Source organism: Dromiciops gliroides, chromosome 1, assembly GCF_019393635.1.
Source record: "Dromiciops gliroides isolate mDroGli1 chromosome 1, mDroGli1.pri, whole genome shotgun sequence".
NCBI lineage: Eukaryota > Metazoa > Chordata > Mammalia > Microbiotheria > Microbiotheriidae > Dromiciops > Dromiciops gliroides.
Window position 1 is genome coordinate 761,907,841 of NC_057861.1, and position 17,095 is coordinate 761,924,935.

The 17,095-nt window shown below is 51.4% G+C and overlaps 1 protein-coding gene across 15 annotated transcripts in view; it reads right to left on the reverse strand.

Moving 5' to 3' along the window:
• The window catches only part of ARPP21 (cAMP regulated phosphoprotein 21), a 166,734-nt gene that overhangs the window by 52,811 nt on the left and 96,828 nt on the right, over positions 1–17,095 (reverse strand). For 7 of the 15 annotated variants that reach the window (XM_043979558.1, XM_043979562.1, XM_043979559.1 and 4 more), the window contains 4 exons: positions 16,707–16,744; positions 13,830–13,889; positions 9,544–9,773; positions 2,331–2,561 (listed from right to left, as the gene is read on the reverse strand). In XM_043979558.1, the coding sequence (XP_043835493.1) occupies positions 2,331–2,561; positions 9,544–9,773; positions 13,830–13,889; positions 16,707–16,744 (559 nt within the window). The remainder of the gene's footprint in view (positions 1–2,330; positions 2,562–9,543; positions 9,774–13,829; positions 13,890–16,706; positions 16,745–17,095) is intronic. The other 8 variants (XM_043979565.1, XM_043979571.1, XM_043979564.1 and 5 more) reach the window with 2 other exon arrangements.

Here is a 17,095-nt window from a genome sequence, read left to right on the forward strand (position 1 = left end):
GACCACCCCACTGCTCCAAAGCCTTCAATGGCTCTCTGTTTCTCAATAGCATTCATTGTCCCATGCCCCAGACCTGGTCTTCAAGACCCTCTAAAAGATCTCATTCCAGGCTTGTCGCACATGACTTCCATCTCTTTCAATCGAGGTGTTAAGGAATCCTTCTCTTCCTTTGTGGATCTGCTCAGGTTCTCTCTCCTCTAGAGTCCTTCCCTCATCCCCACAACTGGATGTAATTCCTCCCTCCTCTGATGTCTGCAGCTCTTTGCAACTGTCTTACACACTGGCTCTGTCCTTTCTTGTGTTAGGGTTGTTTGTGTATGTGGCTTGTCCCTTCTACTAGACTTTAAGCCCCTTGATGGCCAAGGTCAAGTCTCATTCACCTTTATAAAGACCTCCTGAGAAAGTCATATACAGAGCAGCTGATTGGGTCACATTTGGTGCAGGAATACATAACTGAACTGTCAAATCTTTAGGAAGATGACAGACTTGTATATGTACTATCTGGAAAACACACACACACAATGCACACATGCACACAACATACAACACATATACACAGCATACACACATAATGCACACATGCACACAACATGCAACACATATACACAGCATACAAAATACACACACACAACACAGATTTGCAACCAGAAACCAAGCCTATGGATCCCACAGCATCTCATGGCATCTCATGAGCAATGGCTGTTCTGCCTTATGGCCTCCAGGACACACTGATGAGTCCTTTGGCATCTCCTAGGTCTCTCCATGCCTATGAGGTGATGCTGTCTTACTTCCCAGGAGTACCTGAAAGTCCCCCCTCCTCCAAGGGATAAGCAAATGAAACTGTCAACCATTCAAACAAGGGGACACTTTGGCCAGTGGCAGGGATGGGGAGCCCACAGCCCCTTCTCCACCTTTTCAGTTGGGCTCAGATAATCATCGAAATGAAACAAAACCAAAATTCCCACCAGTTTTTCACATGGCATTGAAACCAGTGTGGCCAAATGGCTTTCAGTGAAAAGAACACACTCTCATTGCTCCCTCCAGTCCATGCCTTCACCCCCATATCCAAAACAGTTTTCCTTACAGGGACAAAGAAAGGTATTTTCTATATGAGAGAGAGAGAGAGAGAGAGAGAGAGAGAGAGAGAGAGAGAGAGAGACAGAGACAGAGACAGAGACAGAGAGACAGAGAGAGACAGAGAAAGACAGAGAGACAGAGAGAGAGAGAGACAGAGAGAGAGAGAGACAGAGAGAGACAGAGAGAGAGACAGAGAGAGAGACAGAGAGAGAGAGAGAGAGAGAGAGAGAGAGAGAGAGAGAGAGAGAGAGAGAGAGAGAGAGGAAGAATATTTCCCATCAGAAGGAGATCGAGTGCCAGGGAAAGAGCACTGAATTTGAATTTGGAGAAGGAGCCAGGCTTGAGTTCAAGCTCTGCTCCTCACCAGTGATGAGGAATGGGCATGACATTTAACTCTTGGCCTCAGTTTCTTTCTTTTTTATTTTTTGTGAAATTAGAGATTTGATGAGGTGACTCCTAAGGGGTCTCCCGGCTCTAAATGGATGGCGCTTCAGTTCAATATGCCTCATGTCTGTGTAGGCACCACCATTGAATTCTTCTCCCTGCCAATCCCCCCCCCCATTATACTTAGCCCTGTGTTTATTCTACTGGACCAATCAATCAAGATCAATCCAATCAGAAACTTGTGGTATTTGAAGGGGCCCCAGAGGTCACCTATTACCCAAACCATGAATTCTTATGTTGAAATCTCCTGTCCGGCCTCTGCCTAACGACCCCCAGGAATAGGGAAATCATGACAAAACATCTTCTTCATGACATCTCTTCCAAGACTTGACAATTGTGTCATCCCCCCTCCCCAGTCTTCCTTTTCTAGGCAAAATGTAGGGAAAGTCCAAATCGATCTGCCCCAAACTCTTAAGAATCAGAAATGCTAGTTCTCTGAAGGAGCTGTCCTGAGCTTCTGACTTTCTGATTACTTCTCTGGGCCTCTCCATCTCTCTCAAATGAGGGTGTGCCTGCACCCCATCTCATACGGAACAGCAGCCTGGCAGAACCCCCGAGCCCACATGGGTCTGGGTCTGCCCACCTGAATGCAACTGAAATCTGGCGACTGGTGGGCAGGGAGGGAGCCGGTGCTCATGGGCGGAAACAGCTGGTTGTTCCCCACTGCTGACTGAGCCCTGGACCCCTTGGGCATCTGCTTCTGCACGTGTGCCCTCCCCGACCAGCCCGGCTCTCTCTTCCAGGTTCAGAAACGCTCTTGGGACAGGGGTTGGGTTGGATGTCTTGCTGAGAGGAGTGAGTGCACTTACCTGTGTGGGGGTTGAGGAGAATGCTGCCCGGAGGGATCCCTGCAGCTTCAAGTGGGAGCAGGATGTAGCTGGGATTACCAGGGGCTGCCTGACCACTCAGTCCGTTCTCTGCAAAGGCCCCGCTGCCTGAAGATGGAGCAGGCCCTGCGGGCATGAGCGGGCTGCTTTGGAGAGGCTGATGTGCCCGTGACAAGGATCCCGAAGAGCCGGCACTGCTGGAGGACTCGGAGCCTGAAAGGAACAGACAGAAGTGTGTGAGCGTGCGAGGTGTGTACCGGGTGTGCACCAAGCAGTCAGAGGACAGATATACCGAGGTGCTAAGGTACTAAAGTGCGTGAGACACACCCACACAAGAGCCATCTCTGTGGGACTTGGGGAATGTCTCATGGTGCCAAGGGGAGGACCTAGAGGAAGGAAGAGAAACCAAGAGCTCAGATCCCGGGCCTCAACCCATCACCATGGACGAAGCCCTGGGCTACCTGGATGAGCTCTCTTCTCTTTGTCCTGGGATGACAGGGGGCTGGGAATGGACAGGATCTCAGCCTCAAAGCTGGGCTGCAGCCCTTAAGCCCCCTGCAAGTGCTTGGGGTTCTCCAGAAATGCCTCAGTCAGAGGGCTCTTTGAGGCAATCCACATCTGGGAAGAATAGGGCAGAATTGGGGTCTGGCTTGTAAGAGCAGGTAGGAAGGTGGATGGGAGGGGGATAGAGCCTTCTCTTGAGGACCTCTGGTGACGTAGCTCTCCCATCCATTCTGGAGCCTTCCAACCAGGAAGGAAAATGGCTGTGGATGAGAAGGAAGAGGCTATGGTGCTGCCCACCAGTGTCCTGGACCAGTCAACTCCCCAAGGCTGCTTGGCAAGAGATCAGGAGTGGGTTGACTGTCCTTCCTGGGAGCAGTGAATTTGGGCCTGGCTTCCAGGAAGTTCAGGGATTCATTTTTCTAGAGTACAATGTGCTCTCATTTGTGGGCCTGGGCTCTGTGCCCGTTTAAATTTTTTAAATATTGTGGGTTTTTTCTTTTCTTTCTTTCTTTTTCTTTTTTGGTGAGGCAATGGGGGTTAAGTGACTTGCCCAGGGTCCCACAGCTAGTAAGTGTTAAGTGTCTGAAGCTGGATTTGAACTCAGGTCCTCCTGAATCCAGGGCCCGTACTCTATCTACTGTGCCACCTAGCTGCCCCCCCAAATATTGTGTTTTTAAAAAAATATTAAAGATATCTAGTAGCCATAGTTTTGTACATCAAGGTTCCTTAGTGATTGTCTGCATTTACAAACACGTTTACCTGCAGGTCTTCTTGGGTTTCAGCAGGCTGCCACCTGCAGGGCCTGGCTGTGGGCTCTAATTGCATTCCCATTGCTCTTCCAGGGTCCACTACAGACATGAGTCCTGTCCCCCAATTGATTCCCATCAAATAAGGAACCAGAACTTGTTCCTGCAAGGAACACATCAGAGGAGCAAGGCCAAGGTCAGGGCCATGGGCCTCATGGCCTCCTTAGCTTCTTCCACTAGCCAAGAGGCCACACAACTTGGCACCTGTTGGCAATTGAGAATCTGAGCACAAATGAAGTGCAGGAAACCCAAGGGCTGCAAGTGAGGCCTCAGAGGGCAACAAGCTATACACAGGCAGGAAGGAGATTCCTGAGCAGACAGTGGAGGTGGGGGCTCATGTGTATGGGGTGATCGGGGGCTCACATGGGGGTTTATGGGGGACTCACGCAGGGGGTTATGGGAAGATCACATGGGGAGTGATGGGGTGTTTCACATTGGGGGTGATGGGAGGCTCACTGGGGGGGTGATGGGAGAGCCCACACCAGGGCATGATGGGGGGCCCACAAGGGGCTACCCGTGTCCCTCTTAGGCAGTGCTTCTCTCCTAGCAAGTCTCCTGAAGAGTAGAAGTGAGGCAGTCTTGGCTACTGCCCAGGAAGGAGCCTGCCACGGAGTCAGTCCTCCATATTAAAAATTTAACCTCATGTCTGAGAAAAATGCCAGTGTCCAAAGAATAATTGCAGATATGAATGATGTCATACGTCGCAAGATCTCAGCTCCAGAGAATTGTTGAATTATTAAGCCTGGACAATTGATTTCCATCTTTAATAATGCATTTCTTGGTGCCCATTAAAGTTCACAGCATAGAGCGACGAACGTTGTTTTTGAGATCTGAGGAAGTGCTTGTGCATGGAAGGGGTGATTTTGTTCAAATCAGTGACAGGAATGGGGTACGCTATTATAGCAGGGGGTGGGGAGGGGGTGCGTGGTTCTGGGTGGGATGGGGAGCCTTACACTGACGTGTTCTGGGTTAGGCTTGCTGTTACCTTCGTCTAGATGGCTCCAATTGCTCTTGTTTGTCAATGACCCCGTCATGGCTTCATTAAGCCCCTGCATACTATGGAGTGCTCAACCTGAAGTCAGGAAAATCTGAGTTCAAATGAGGCCTCAGACACTTCCTAGCAGGGTGACCCTGGGCAAGTCACTTCACCACTCTCTGCCTTAGTTTCCTTTTCTGTAAAGTGGAGATAATCCGAGCACCTTCCTCCCAGAGTTGTTATGAAGATCCGATGAGATCATATCACACAGCTCCACTTGAATGCTGGCTATGTCACTGCCATTAGTGTTATTCAGTCAATCCTACACAACCTTAGACTTGCCTCAGCTATTAGCATCCCTGGGCATCTTGGGCAAAACAAGCCACTGCCTTTTTGGGGCTTAAAGTCTCCTTGGCAGGAGAAGGGGCATGGATGAAACAGGCTCGAAACGTCCCTTTTGGCTCTGATAACAGTGTCAGATCTCCTGTTGTGTGTCTAAGAATGGAGGGAGCAGGGGCACGGCCACCCACTAGGTGATGCCCATGGGGCTGTGCCTCCTGGCAAGTCCTTCTAAGGGGGAGGAAGCCAGCAGAGAGACGCATTCTTTATTCTGAGCCTGACTGTCCAACGAGGACCACTTAGACTGTGGGAAAGTGACTGCTCTGTCTTAGAGCTGGTGATGGAGGAGAGGGAAACTGGACCAAGTCTGACTCGGACTGTGGACGCCTGAAGGTTCAGAGGAAAGATCAGCAGCGTTCCATGCTGGGAAATTCTCATGAACGCGATCCCAAAGTTGGGAAACAATCAAACAAAATCAATTTCATTATGGAGAAAAGACATCAGCCAACATGCCTGCACAAGGACAGCTTCCTCAAGTACAGGATAGGAGGAGGCTGGGATGCCCACCAAAGACAAATCAAGGTATGGGTCTGGGGTGGCAGGACTAGGGGGGCACAAAGGAGGCAAAGGGCCAATGCTCAAAGATGCAGGACGGCAATGCTTGGAGGCAAGGAAGAACTGAGTTCAAATCTGGCCTCAGACACTTACTGGCTGTGTGATCCTGTGCAACTCATGTTACCCTGTTTGCCTCAGTTTCCTCATCTGTGGAATGAGCTGAAGAAGAAAATGTTAAACCAATCAAATGCCAAAAACCTCAAAATGGGGTCATGAAGAGTGGGACATGACTGAAGAATGAATCGTCAACAACAATAACCCAGAACACTGCCTTGTCTTGGCAGAGGGGCTTGCATAGCTCAATGGAACTATGAGCTCTACTGGGCCGGGTTACCCAAGATAGCCAGGTCAGAGTGCAGAATTCTGACAACAGATGATTCACTGCAGAAGGAAATGTTGAGCCAGCATCTTTGCCAAGAGACCCCAAAGTGGAGTCAGGAAGACTTGGGAATGGCTGAAATGACTGTAGAACAGCAGCTAACTCCAAAGCAGGCGAAGTCTTTGCAGGCACACGCTTAACTGGGAAGTCTGGCCAAAAACCGTCTTCTGTTTGCTGATGATTTAGAAACAAAATGGAAGGTGGCCTGGCTGGGCTATGACTTGGCTTGTTGAAGAACTATTGCTACCCTAAAATGTCATGAAAAGAATGGTTAGCCCATTTAGAAGAGCTGGCGTAGCCATAAAGACTCTGTCCTGCCAGACTACTCTAATTTCCTATTTCAGTAGCATTGCTCTCTTGGTAGGTCAAGATGAAGCCACATGTATCCCTTGACATCAGCAAAGCCACTGGCAGAGTTGTCGCAATGCCCTCCTGTCTAGGATGAATACTGTGGTCTAGAACCTAAGGTGCTCTCCTGGAGACAATGAGAGGATTGCAGTTCCAGCCCATAGTCCATCTAGTGCAGCTCCATCAGGCCTCACTAACGGGCATCAAGAGAAATCCGAAGGGCCCCTTGCCAAGGGACATTGTAGAAGGGCTTCTTGTAGGCCCCGCTCAGCTCAGAGAGCCTGTGATCCCATCCTTTTCTATTGCCGTCATGAAGGCAGCTTCATATTGCTGACCCAGGTTATCAGTGAGTGAGTGGAGTTTTCAGAACAGAAGGTAAACCCCCAAGTCAATGGCACAGCTTATGAACCCATAGAGTGGCCCCTCAAATGCCTGTAGGATGGGGCCACAGTCTAGGAGTGGAGGCCACAGCCCACTGGAGGGGAGAGGGTAGGTGTGTCCTGACCAAGCCACAGAATAGATGGCATGTGGTTCAGACGTTTTCAGAGGTGCCATCTCCTCCTGTCAGCAAGGATGAACAATGGACAGTGCAGAGTTCTCTATGAACAGATCTATTGCCTGGACTTGGCACTGGCAAGGGGGCAGAAAGCAATGCTTTGGAGAAGGCTTCCAGCACTGAGAGAAGGAGGGAAACAAGATGGCAGCAGGGGCCAATGTTGGTCTTTGGGGATCTTGCTGTTGTTGGGGAAGGACCAGCTACAATTTAATGTTCTTCTTCAGCCCATTGCTTCTTGTAGCCATGTGACTGCCCTAGGTTAGGAGTCATTGACTGGGACTGAGGGGGCAGCTAGGTGGCATAGTGGATAAAGCACTGGCCCTGGCTTCAGGAGGACCTGAGTTCAAATCCAGCCTCAAACACTTGACACTTACTAGCTGTGTGACCCTGGGCAAGTCACTTAAACCTCATTGCCCTGCCAAAAAACAAAAAGCCAAAAACAAAAAGAAAGAAAGAAAGAAAGAAAGAAAGAAAGAAAGAAAGAAAGAAAGAAAGAAAGAAAGAAAGAAAGAAAGAAAGACTAGGGCTGAAGATCATGATCAAGGAATGGCCCTCTTGGCTGCTCTATAAGTGGTCAGAGGGAGGAGGATTGTGGAGAAAGCTCCGTAAACACAGGAGGGGGATTGTCTGGATTCGAGCAGGTGCGATGCCTTAAGAGTATGCCAGGAATTAAGGTGGCCAGGTAGACTGCAGAATGTCCTGTGAGCTTATGGAGATTGCATTGGCAAAATGGCTACATAGTGTATAATCATGGAGGCGACACTGTAAGGAAAAATGGTGATTGCTGAATTACTTATGCATGGAATCTGGGAACTCATAGCAACATGGAATGTGGGTAAGTGATCCTCAGGGTTGGAGTGGTGTGCACGTCTGCGTGCAGACACATGAACACACACACATGCACACACATGTACACATACATGCATACACATTTTCATATTCCCAAAGTAAATTTACAAGAAAAGGGTCTAGAGAGGAAGGGATCAAATCCAAGATGGTAGACTACAGGGCCAGAGTAGGCATCAGACTCTCACCTTATACACACACACAAACCCAGAAAAAAAGAAAAAAAATTGTCAGGAAAAATCTGGGAGGAAGAAGGGACCCTCCAGGCATCTTTAATGATGACAGTGATCCAAGACCCAAAGAGAAGTGGGGGCTGGGACCTTAGCAAAGAGATCTGCCATGGAACCAGGGAGGGAAATGTCCTAAGCCTGATTAGCCTCCATGTAGCCTCATCTAGATGTCAGCGGGCTCTGGAGCTCAAATAAGGAAGAATATGGTTCTTTCAGAGAGGAAAGTCAGCTGAAGGTGAGGGGATGGCCTGGGCCAAGGAAGGGGCCTTACAGCTCTGGCAACACCTCCCCAGCTCTCCAATTCTGGCTTCTGTAGCAAGACTGATGGCTTTGCCTCGTGAGCTGCTGGAAGAGAACGGGAACTTGTTTTGACAAACTATCTCGCTCTCTCTTGAAAAAAAAAGAAAAGAATCCTTTTATTGCTTGCACCTTGACAAGCTTTTGAGATGAAACACTTAGATTTAAAAATAGACCTACCTCCCTGAAGCACTCAGGGCTCCTGATGATCTCCCTGGCACATGCAGCCTCCCCACATCACGTGTGTCAGAACAACTTCTGGAGACCCTTCACATGTGCCAAGGGGCTCTCTTTGGGAGGCCCATTAATCCACCATTGTGAGGAGCTCTTTGGGTGTGTTGGATTCTCAGAAGTGCCCCAGGAAGGTGCTTCATTGGGGTATCTTAGCCAGATTTAAAGCTCATTGACTTCTCTGTGTAGGGCAGGTGTCGTTACACTCTTACCCCCTCTGCACAATGTGTCATTCTTGGCCGTGTTGTGTGCCAGTCTCCAGATACATTAATTTCCATGAGTTCAAGGACCCAAGGGAATTCCAGGCCTTCAGCTGTGGGTAATGCCATGGCATAAGGCTGGGCTCTCTAAGTGAAGAAGACGTACACAGATGACCCAAAAAGAAGGACCCCAGTTTTATTTTATGGTGATCCATGAAAGAACAAACTTGGTAAAATAGGACGAGTTTGCCAATGATGAAAGATGAAAAGATGTGGAAGGGGTGATCAATTAGCCCAAGGCCTCCCCCTTTAAGCAGGTCAGTCAAGAAGTGCTGCTGCTTATTGATGCTGGATGCATGAGCGGCATGCACAAGAACCTACTCAATAAAGGACCCCCTTAGAGGACTGAGCAAGCCTACGTTGGCCACCAGGGCCTGTCCTATACAGAGCTTTGCCCGCTGGCTTCCCTGTTCCCCATCCCTAAGCTCACCTTTACTAACCCCCAGACTTGGGGTTTGTCACTGCCCTCTGCCCTCTGCCCTCCAATCCTCTACCCCATCTCCCACCTTTCCACACCTAGTTTAAAGCCCTGGAAAGATTCCAGGGTTCACAGTGGGTATAGGAAGTGGGAAGGTGAAGGGCTATGCTCAGGCATTTGAACCCTGAGCTGCTTCTGCCAACCACACCTCTCTGACATCTCTTTCTTTGTGGACCAGGCTTGAAGGTGAAAGTGTTCAGTCACATTAGAAGGGAAGAATGGACTTCTCCGGCCTGGAGGGCTGGGCTTTCTTGGGAAACCCCCTGAATCCAGGGCCCAGCCCCATAGGCTTGGACGCACCACCTGGGGCCCACTGAACATCCAACCTACCTGCTTTGGACAGTTTGCCGACACTCCTGGCACTGGATGAGCTGTCGCCCCTAGTCAGCACCGTGATGCCCCCAAAGCTGGCTGTCTTGGTGATGGGTGGCCTGAGGTTGCAGCTAGGGCTGTCTGAGTCTGTGCTGCTCCAAGGCCTCTGGGAGTCGGGCCACCTCAGCTCGTTTTCCGTGCTGCTTTGCCGGCTCCCTGACGTCTTCCCTGACCCATCTCGGTTCCCCCTGCAGCCCCGCCAGTGACGGGGCACAAGAAACACAGTGATAACTCCAAGAGGCAGACAGGTCCCCCAGGGAGTCCCAGCCGAGATCCCTCCTTTAGAAAAAAGCAGTGTGCACACACAGGTGAACACACCCACGGGTACCCCCACGCCCCCCTTCACACACCCCTCCCAGGGTCACAAGCACTGGGAGTGTGTAAGTGGCACAGGCACAAGACACATGAAAGACGTCCACAGAACCCAGCTGACCCCCTTCCCCAGGAGAAGCACCGGAGGACACAGTTCCCTGCTTGTTTCAGGTTGGGTTGGGGGCCCATTATCCTATTTTGGGTGAAATGGGGTCATAGGAGGCCTCACTCCAAGGAGCCCCATCTCAGCCTACACACTTGGACAGCCAGGCTGGGGAGGACGGGCTGCATCCTGCTTCCACTCTGTTCTGGGGTGGGGTGGGGGGGCCCAGGAAGAAGCCTGTGCACCCTTAGCCTGCTTGGCTATTGATGAGGGGAGGGGCCTTTGGCTTGTGAATTGGACCTTCTGGGCCCTAAGAAGGAGCCTTTCCACCCTCTGCATGTGGAAAAGTCTCTGGTCTCAAAAGCAACATCATTGAGAGGGATAATAATGATGGAAACCTCCAGAGGGCATGACAGTGTTCAAGGAAATTAAGAGGACACCATCTCTGTGGGTAGAAGAATGAGCCTGGAGTTGGGACAGAAACCTGGGGGAGATGGCTGGTGCTCCCAAGGAAGCCCTGGCAGCCTGAACAGCTTGGATCTCCATGAGGGTCTGCTCAGGGAGGGGCCAGGACACAGGTCCTGGTGACTGGGGGGAATTTGCCTTTTTAGTGGTTTCCAATCTTTTGCAGGCTGCCCATGGGAAAGGTTTGCAGCTCAGGAAGAGGGTGAAGACTGTGGGGTGGGGCATGGGGGGGAGTGGGGGTAGGGGGTGGAGACATGTTGGCCTCTTTTCCTGAGATGAAAAGATTTCTGCTTTTAGGGTGAGTCAGAGAGAAAAAAAGGTTTAGATCAACAGGCCAAAGCTTGTCCTTATCACGGCCTCCGGAGGCCCGGGTCTTGTCCTTGGCCTTACAGATAGGCTGAGGACCCGAGGGGGTGGTGTGGGCAGCTTCATCTTGCTGCAGACACCTTGAGTGTTACAATACGGTGAGAGGAAGAACACCACCAGGGGCTGATCTGCACTTGGGCCTTTTCAAGTGCTCTAGGTGCCTCTTGTCACCGCGTGGGGGCCCTCACGCCAATCAGGAGCCTCGTGCTCCTGTCCCAGAGCAGTCTCCTTTCCTCGCAGCAACCTCTGCCCTACGCTCCCCTGCAGGGCAGTAGATGTGGCCAGATGCTGTCTCCATCCTGCGTCCCAGAGGTCTACAAGACACAGACAGACCCTGCAGACTCTCCTCAGTGCCCTAATTCTGATCTCACCTGCCTAACTTAGAGAGGAGGTGGGTCTCACGTGCGTCCCCAAGGGCAGGGGCAGAAGCAGGGCCTCAAAGCCCTTCCACACTGGGCCCCAGGCCCTCGGAGAAGCCGAGAGAACTCTCCTGAGTTCCCAGCTTTGTCTCCATGAGACATCGGAGAAGGGCTTGGACCAGAGACAGAAAGGAAAGGGGCTGGAGAGCCAGAGGCCCCCAAGGGCAGGGCCCCTTGCTCCTCCTTATCTTGTGCAAGCCCAGCCATTGGGGGAGTGCCTCCCCTTGCCCCAAAGCCTCCTGTGGTCGGGAAGAGCACATGGGCACTGGCTCAGAGTCCCCAGGACCGCTGAGTATCTGCTTTCAGGCCCTGGCCTGGGGGAGCCGAGGGTCAGAGCTTCGGGCAGCATTCACGCGCCCCCCCCCCACCTCAGGCCCCCACTCCATCCTGCCCAAGCCTTCTTGCTCTCCAGATGCCATCCCCAAATGAATACCCAGAATCCTCCCTGTCTCAGGCTCCAGACCTGAGGCTGAACCCCAGAGGTTGTTCCCTGGACTGCAAACTTGGGCCATAGATGATAGGTGCTGGTCCCTTGGGTTGTGCCTGCTCCCTGAGAGCGTGGCTACAGAGTGCCACCCCCATGCCCACTCACTTTGGTGCATGGACAGCCCTCATGTCCTCCACCGATACAGCCCATGAGCAGCCCCTGGAGAAGCTGCTATTGGCCCCAGCCCTTCCCTGGGTTGCAAAGGTGGGCTATGCCAGGCTGGGGTAGAGGACCCCTTTGGGCCCATCTGTTTTATGAAGGGGATACCATGTGCATGAGACAGAGCAGGTGGCGAAACATGGGGCAGGCATGGACCTAAGGGTTGGGGCAGACTATAGCCCCCGGAACTCAGAGAAGGCTCAGCCAGGGGCTTCTCGGGGCATGTTCAGCAAACCAAGGAGCCAGGCCCTGCCTTGATATCCCGTCTCCTGGGCCGGCCTCCAAAACAGACTCCTACACAGAGAGATGCCAGACATTGCCGATGCCGTGCAGCTGCTCTGGGGATCAGCTCCCCACCAGCCAAAGGACTTGGGGGCTCTGTGACCCCGGGTCTGGCTGGGGAGCCGTCCCTTTGTTTGCACCGCATTTTTAGCGAGAGCAGCTGCAGGCATCCGATTTCTGCACTAGCCCCCGTTGGACTAAGGACACATGCTCTGAAGGGCTGCTCTCCCCATCTCCAGCCACCCCTGTGTGGGCCCAGCAGTGCTGGGGGCCTGGGCTCAAGGCCTGTCGACACACGGGAGGGGGAGGTGTGGAATTCCAGCCTCCCTCTATCCCCATGCTCAGCCCATGGAGGCTAATCCCTCATAAAGGTCTGGCAGGAGACAGAGTAGCTTATCCCCTAAAATAGTCAGAAAGCCCTTGGCAAAGGGGACAGCTGTTCAAGGCAAGGGTCCTGAGTCCATTGCCCAGACACAAAATGAGAAAGCAGAGGCCTTGCCGAAGCTTGCTGGGGGAGGTCAGAACTTTCCACGCCAATCTGAATCTCTGGGGTCTCTGTAGGCAGGCAGGAACTCAAAGTCCCAAACTTGGGTATCTCCTCTGCTCCCTGTGGCTGCATTCAGCATGGACAGGTGGGTCTAGGGAGCTGGACCAAAGATGGCCCAGGCCTTGGGGCTCCCAGTGGCCAGTCTGGGTGGCCAGTCTTCCTCCTTCCTCTCCAGGGGCTGTAGTGTCTGACTCTGGACCCCTCTGTCTCCTAAAGCTTACCCGGCAGCAGTGTCCATCAGCCTGGACTCTGACCCTGTTGCACTAATTGTCTACTTTGAGCAGAAGGTGATGCACCCAGACCCACTGTGGAAAGGGTGGTTAGGGGGAGGAAAAGGAGGGTCTCCCTTTGCTATTTTCCTGATCTGCCTCAACACCGTGCACCAGGATGGCCCAAAGTTGACCAGGGCTTTGGTTTCCTAAAGGCAGACAATCAGCCTTGATGCCCCTAAAATGAAAGTAGACCGCTCAGCTGACTCTGTTTACCTTGCTGTTGAAAATCACACACCCCCCTGGGCAGCTAGATAGTGCAGTGGATAAAGCACCGGCCCTGGATTCAGAGGGATCTGAGTTCAAATGCGGGCCCAGACACTTGACACTAGCTGTGTGACCCTGGGCAAGCCACTTAACCTTCACTGCCTCACAAAAAAAGAAAGAAAGAAAGAAAGAAAGAAAGAAAGAAAGAAAGAAAGAAAGGAAGGAAGGAAGGAAGGAAGGAAGGAAGGAAGGAAGGAAGGAAGGAAGGAAGGAAGGAAGGAAGGAAGGAAGGAAGGAAGGAAGGAAAGGAAAGGAAAAGAAAGGAAAAGAAAGGAAAAGGAAAGGAAAGGAAAGGAAAGGAAAGGAAAGGAAAGGAAAGGAAAGGAAAGGAAAGGAAAGGAAAGGAAAGGAAAGGAAAGGAAAGGAAAGGAAAGGAAAGGAAAGAAAAGGAAAAGAAAAGAAAAGGAAAGGAAAGGAAAGGAAAACCACACACCCAAGGCACTGGGAAAGCTCTGAAAGATCCCTGCCCCCTCCTCCCCCACTCTACTTCACCCAGTACTTGTGCTTGAGCACAGGGATCCAGGGACTCGGGATTGGAAAGCAAATTGAAAAAGGAAACCATACCGACCTAAACTGTTGTCTTTTCTTATGGATTTCCTTGCATAGGCTACTGTCCTCCAAGAGCCTACTGGAAGAGAAGAATGATTTGGGTGGAACAAAGCTTGAGGGTTCTCAAGGTTCCAGTTACTGGGCAGGGGCAGGTTCTCTCCTCTGTTCACTCCTGTCCTACTCCCAGCAGAGCTGATTCTTAGCTCTGTGCCCTGTGCAGACGTTTGCTCTGATGACTGTTGGGAGCTGGTACTCTTTCTCTCTAGGGAGGAGGGCCTGGCAGCACCAACGAGGAGGGAAGGGCAGAAGACTACACACATGCACACATGCATGTATCAATGTAGGCACAGAAGTGTATAGAAATAGACAAACTGTACATAAATGGTCCACAGGTTGGAGTCTTTTTTTTCAGGTTGGGTTTGGTTTAGGTAGCCACTGAGTGGCTTTCCAACACTGATATGCTGAGGCACTTAACTACTTCAATACTGCTATCAGTATATGTGTGTATGCATGGAGGTATGGATGTGTGCATGTGTATGCCCAGGTATGTATGTGTGTTGGCACGGATACTCTGTGTGCATGCATGGACTCATGTTTTGGTGCATGGATGCATGTGTATGCCCAAGGATGCATTGTGTGGGCATGGATACTCTGTGTGCATGCATGGACGCATGTTTTGGTGCATGGATGCATGTGTATATGCAAGGATGTATGTGTGTTGGCATGGATACTCTGTGTGCATGCATGGAAGCATGTTTTGGTGCATGGATGCATGTGTATGCCCAAAGATGCATTGTGTGGGCATGGATACTCTGTGTGCATGCATGGATGCATGGATGTGTGCCTGGACCCATGCATATGCTCATGTACTTTGTGCATATGTAGACCTAGAATCCCAGAACCATTCTTTCATTCTGTAAGGAAATGATTCACAACAGAATATGCTCCCCTGCAACACTTCTTTCCCGAGACACACTGAGGGTCTCCTCTGTCCTCGTCACATTCAGGTCCTCTTTATTTAGACATTACATGAGAGGGACCCAAGCTCCTCCTTAACTCTCTGCACACGTCAAAGGAGCATGTGTCTGTGTGTGTGAATGAGGCATTGGAAGGAGGCTAGGACCACTCAGGTGCTCACTAGTTTGGTGACCCAGGGGCAAGCATCTAATCGCTTTGAGCCTCAGTTTCCTCGACTATAAAATGAGAACAGCAGCACCTCTCTCAGGGTCATTGTGAGGATTCAAAAAGATGGTATCTGGAAAGCCCTTTGCAAACCCTACGGTGTTCCATCAGTGGCAGCTTTTTCCACAATTGCCACAAAGAGAAGATGGTGGCACATCACACATGTGCATGTCTACATGCATGGGAGCATCTAGCCTGCCTATTCACATCTGGCTGACCAAGGTGCTCTGATTCACCCCATGAGTGTCTTACACATAAGCCAGGTTTGTCTTTGCAATAGGGAAGGCTCTCGTTGGCTCACTGGCAAGGCAGAAGCCCCGTGATGTGGGATGGGCATCTCTGAAGGCCAGTCTTCATGGCAGGAGAGGGGATGAGCTGGCTGCTGTCTGTGAGCAAAGCTCAGCACATGTGCCGCCCAGCTGAGCCCACTTGGGGTGAGGGGGGACACAGCCTCTTGTTTTGGGAAATAACTGGCAGGAAGAGCAAGAAAACCTTGCTAACCAGACTGCTCAGGGACCTCAGGAGCTCTGAGTAACTGAATTGAGAGCCCCTTGTTAGATACCTCTCCAGGATGGCAAGGACATACTGGCAAGGATGAGAAGAAGAGCAAAATGGAAACGGGGCAGACCGACTCCATCCTGCAGAGCTAGAAGGGACTTTAAGATCATCCTGTCCAGCCCTGACCATTTTACAGACGAGGAAACTGGGCCCCAGGACAGTGCGTTGACTTGTCTAAGGTCACACGTGGGATCACAAGATGTCAGGGCTGGAAAGAACCTCAGGGACCTCTCTCCCTTTTACACAATAGAGGACTGAGGCCAGGGAGGGGCCAGGACTTGTCTGTAGTGCCAAGGCTCATTAGTGGTGGAGCCAGGGCCCAATGCTCCCAGACCCAAGTCCATTTCTAGAGAGATGGAAGGTGGAGACAGCAAGCCTGACTGGGAGGAAGCCCAGACTATTCCCTGGACATTGGCTTGGGGAGAGAATCCCCACTGGAGCAGGGTCTCTGGGAGGGCTGCGAGTCATCAAAGTCTTCCTGTAGCTGGGTCAGTGCTATTCATGATGCTGTTCTTCCTCACTCACAACTTGCTCCACCTCTCTGCTCTCTGCCTCCCAGAGACACAAAGTTCCTGGGCCAGGATCACCCAGCACACAGGCCATGGGCATTTCACAGGCTTCCCTTGGCTCCTTGTGTCCTCTTCCTATGCCCCCTTCCCTTTCACTTCCCACTGAGACCCCCACTGGAGTCATTCACATGTTAGGACAGAAGTCTCCCAGCGTGGGGCTGTCCTTTCTCTCCTGCTGATAGCAGCAGTTGCAGCTAACCTTTCAGCTGTCTGTCCACAGTCATGAGAATCCAGGATCAGAGCAATAAGGGGGTGGGGCATGCCACAGAGACACTTATGTTGAGGGAGACCCCAACCAAGTCCATAAAATGATGAGATCCTTGGGTCTCCTCATTGAGCCTCAGTCCCAAAGAGGGCAGTATGGAAGGTGAGAAAATGAAACCCTGGGTCACTGGGAAGTGGCTGGGAGAGCTTTTCTTAGAAATGAGCCATTTACAGACAAATTCAATGGGAAAGTCTGGACCGTCACACACACACATGTGCATGTGCTTACATACACATGTGGGTCTGCATGCACATACGTGTACACACGGGACACACAGCATGGAATTGTTCTCTAAGACACAGAAAAGGAAGTTCTGCTTTACCTGGTTTCCACAAATAGGCTTTCCTGGGAGCAAGCTGACTGAAAAACAAAAAAGTGGGGGTCAGACGCTCGCCTGGTTTTCCCACTATTTTCCCCCTTGTGTAGAGAGGATTTAGAAAAGCACGAGCTATTTTTATGAGAGAAAGTGACAAGACATCCATCTGGTAAGGGTTAGCGCCAGGGTACATTTCTCAGGCTTCTTCCTGGGCCAGGCTGGGAATGAGCTGAACCTGGTCAGCCTCGAAGCCAATCAGGGCCCCAAGAGGAGGGAGGGTGAGGGACTCTGCTGGACAGCATGTGAGGGCCTGAGCTGCCTCACAGACTCACGCCGATGCATGATGCCCTTTGGGGCAGAGCGTGCACGTCTGATCCAGAGGAGGGCACAAACAC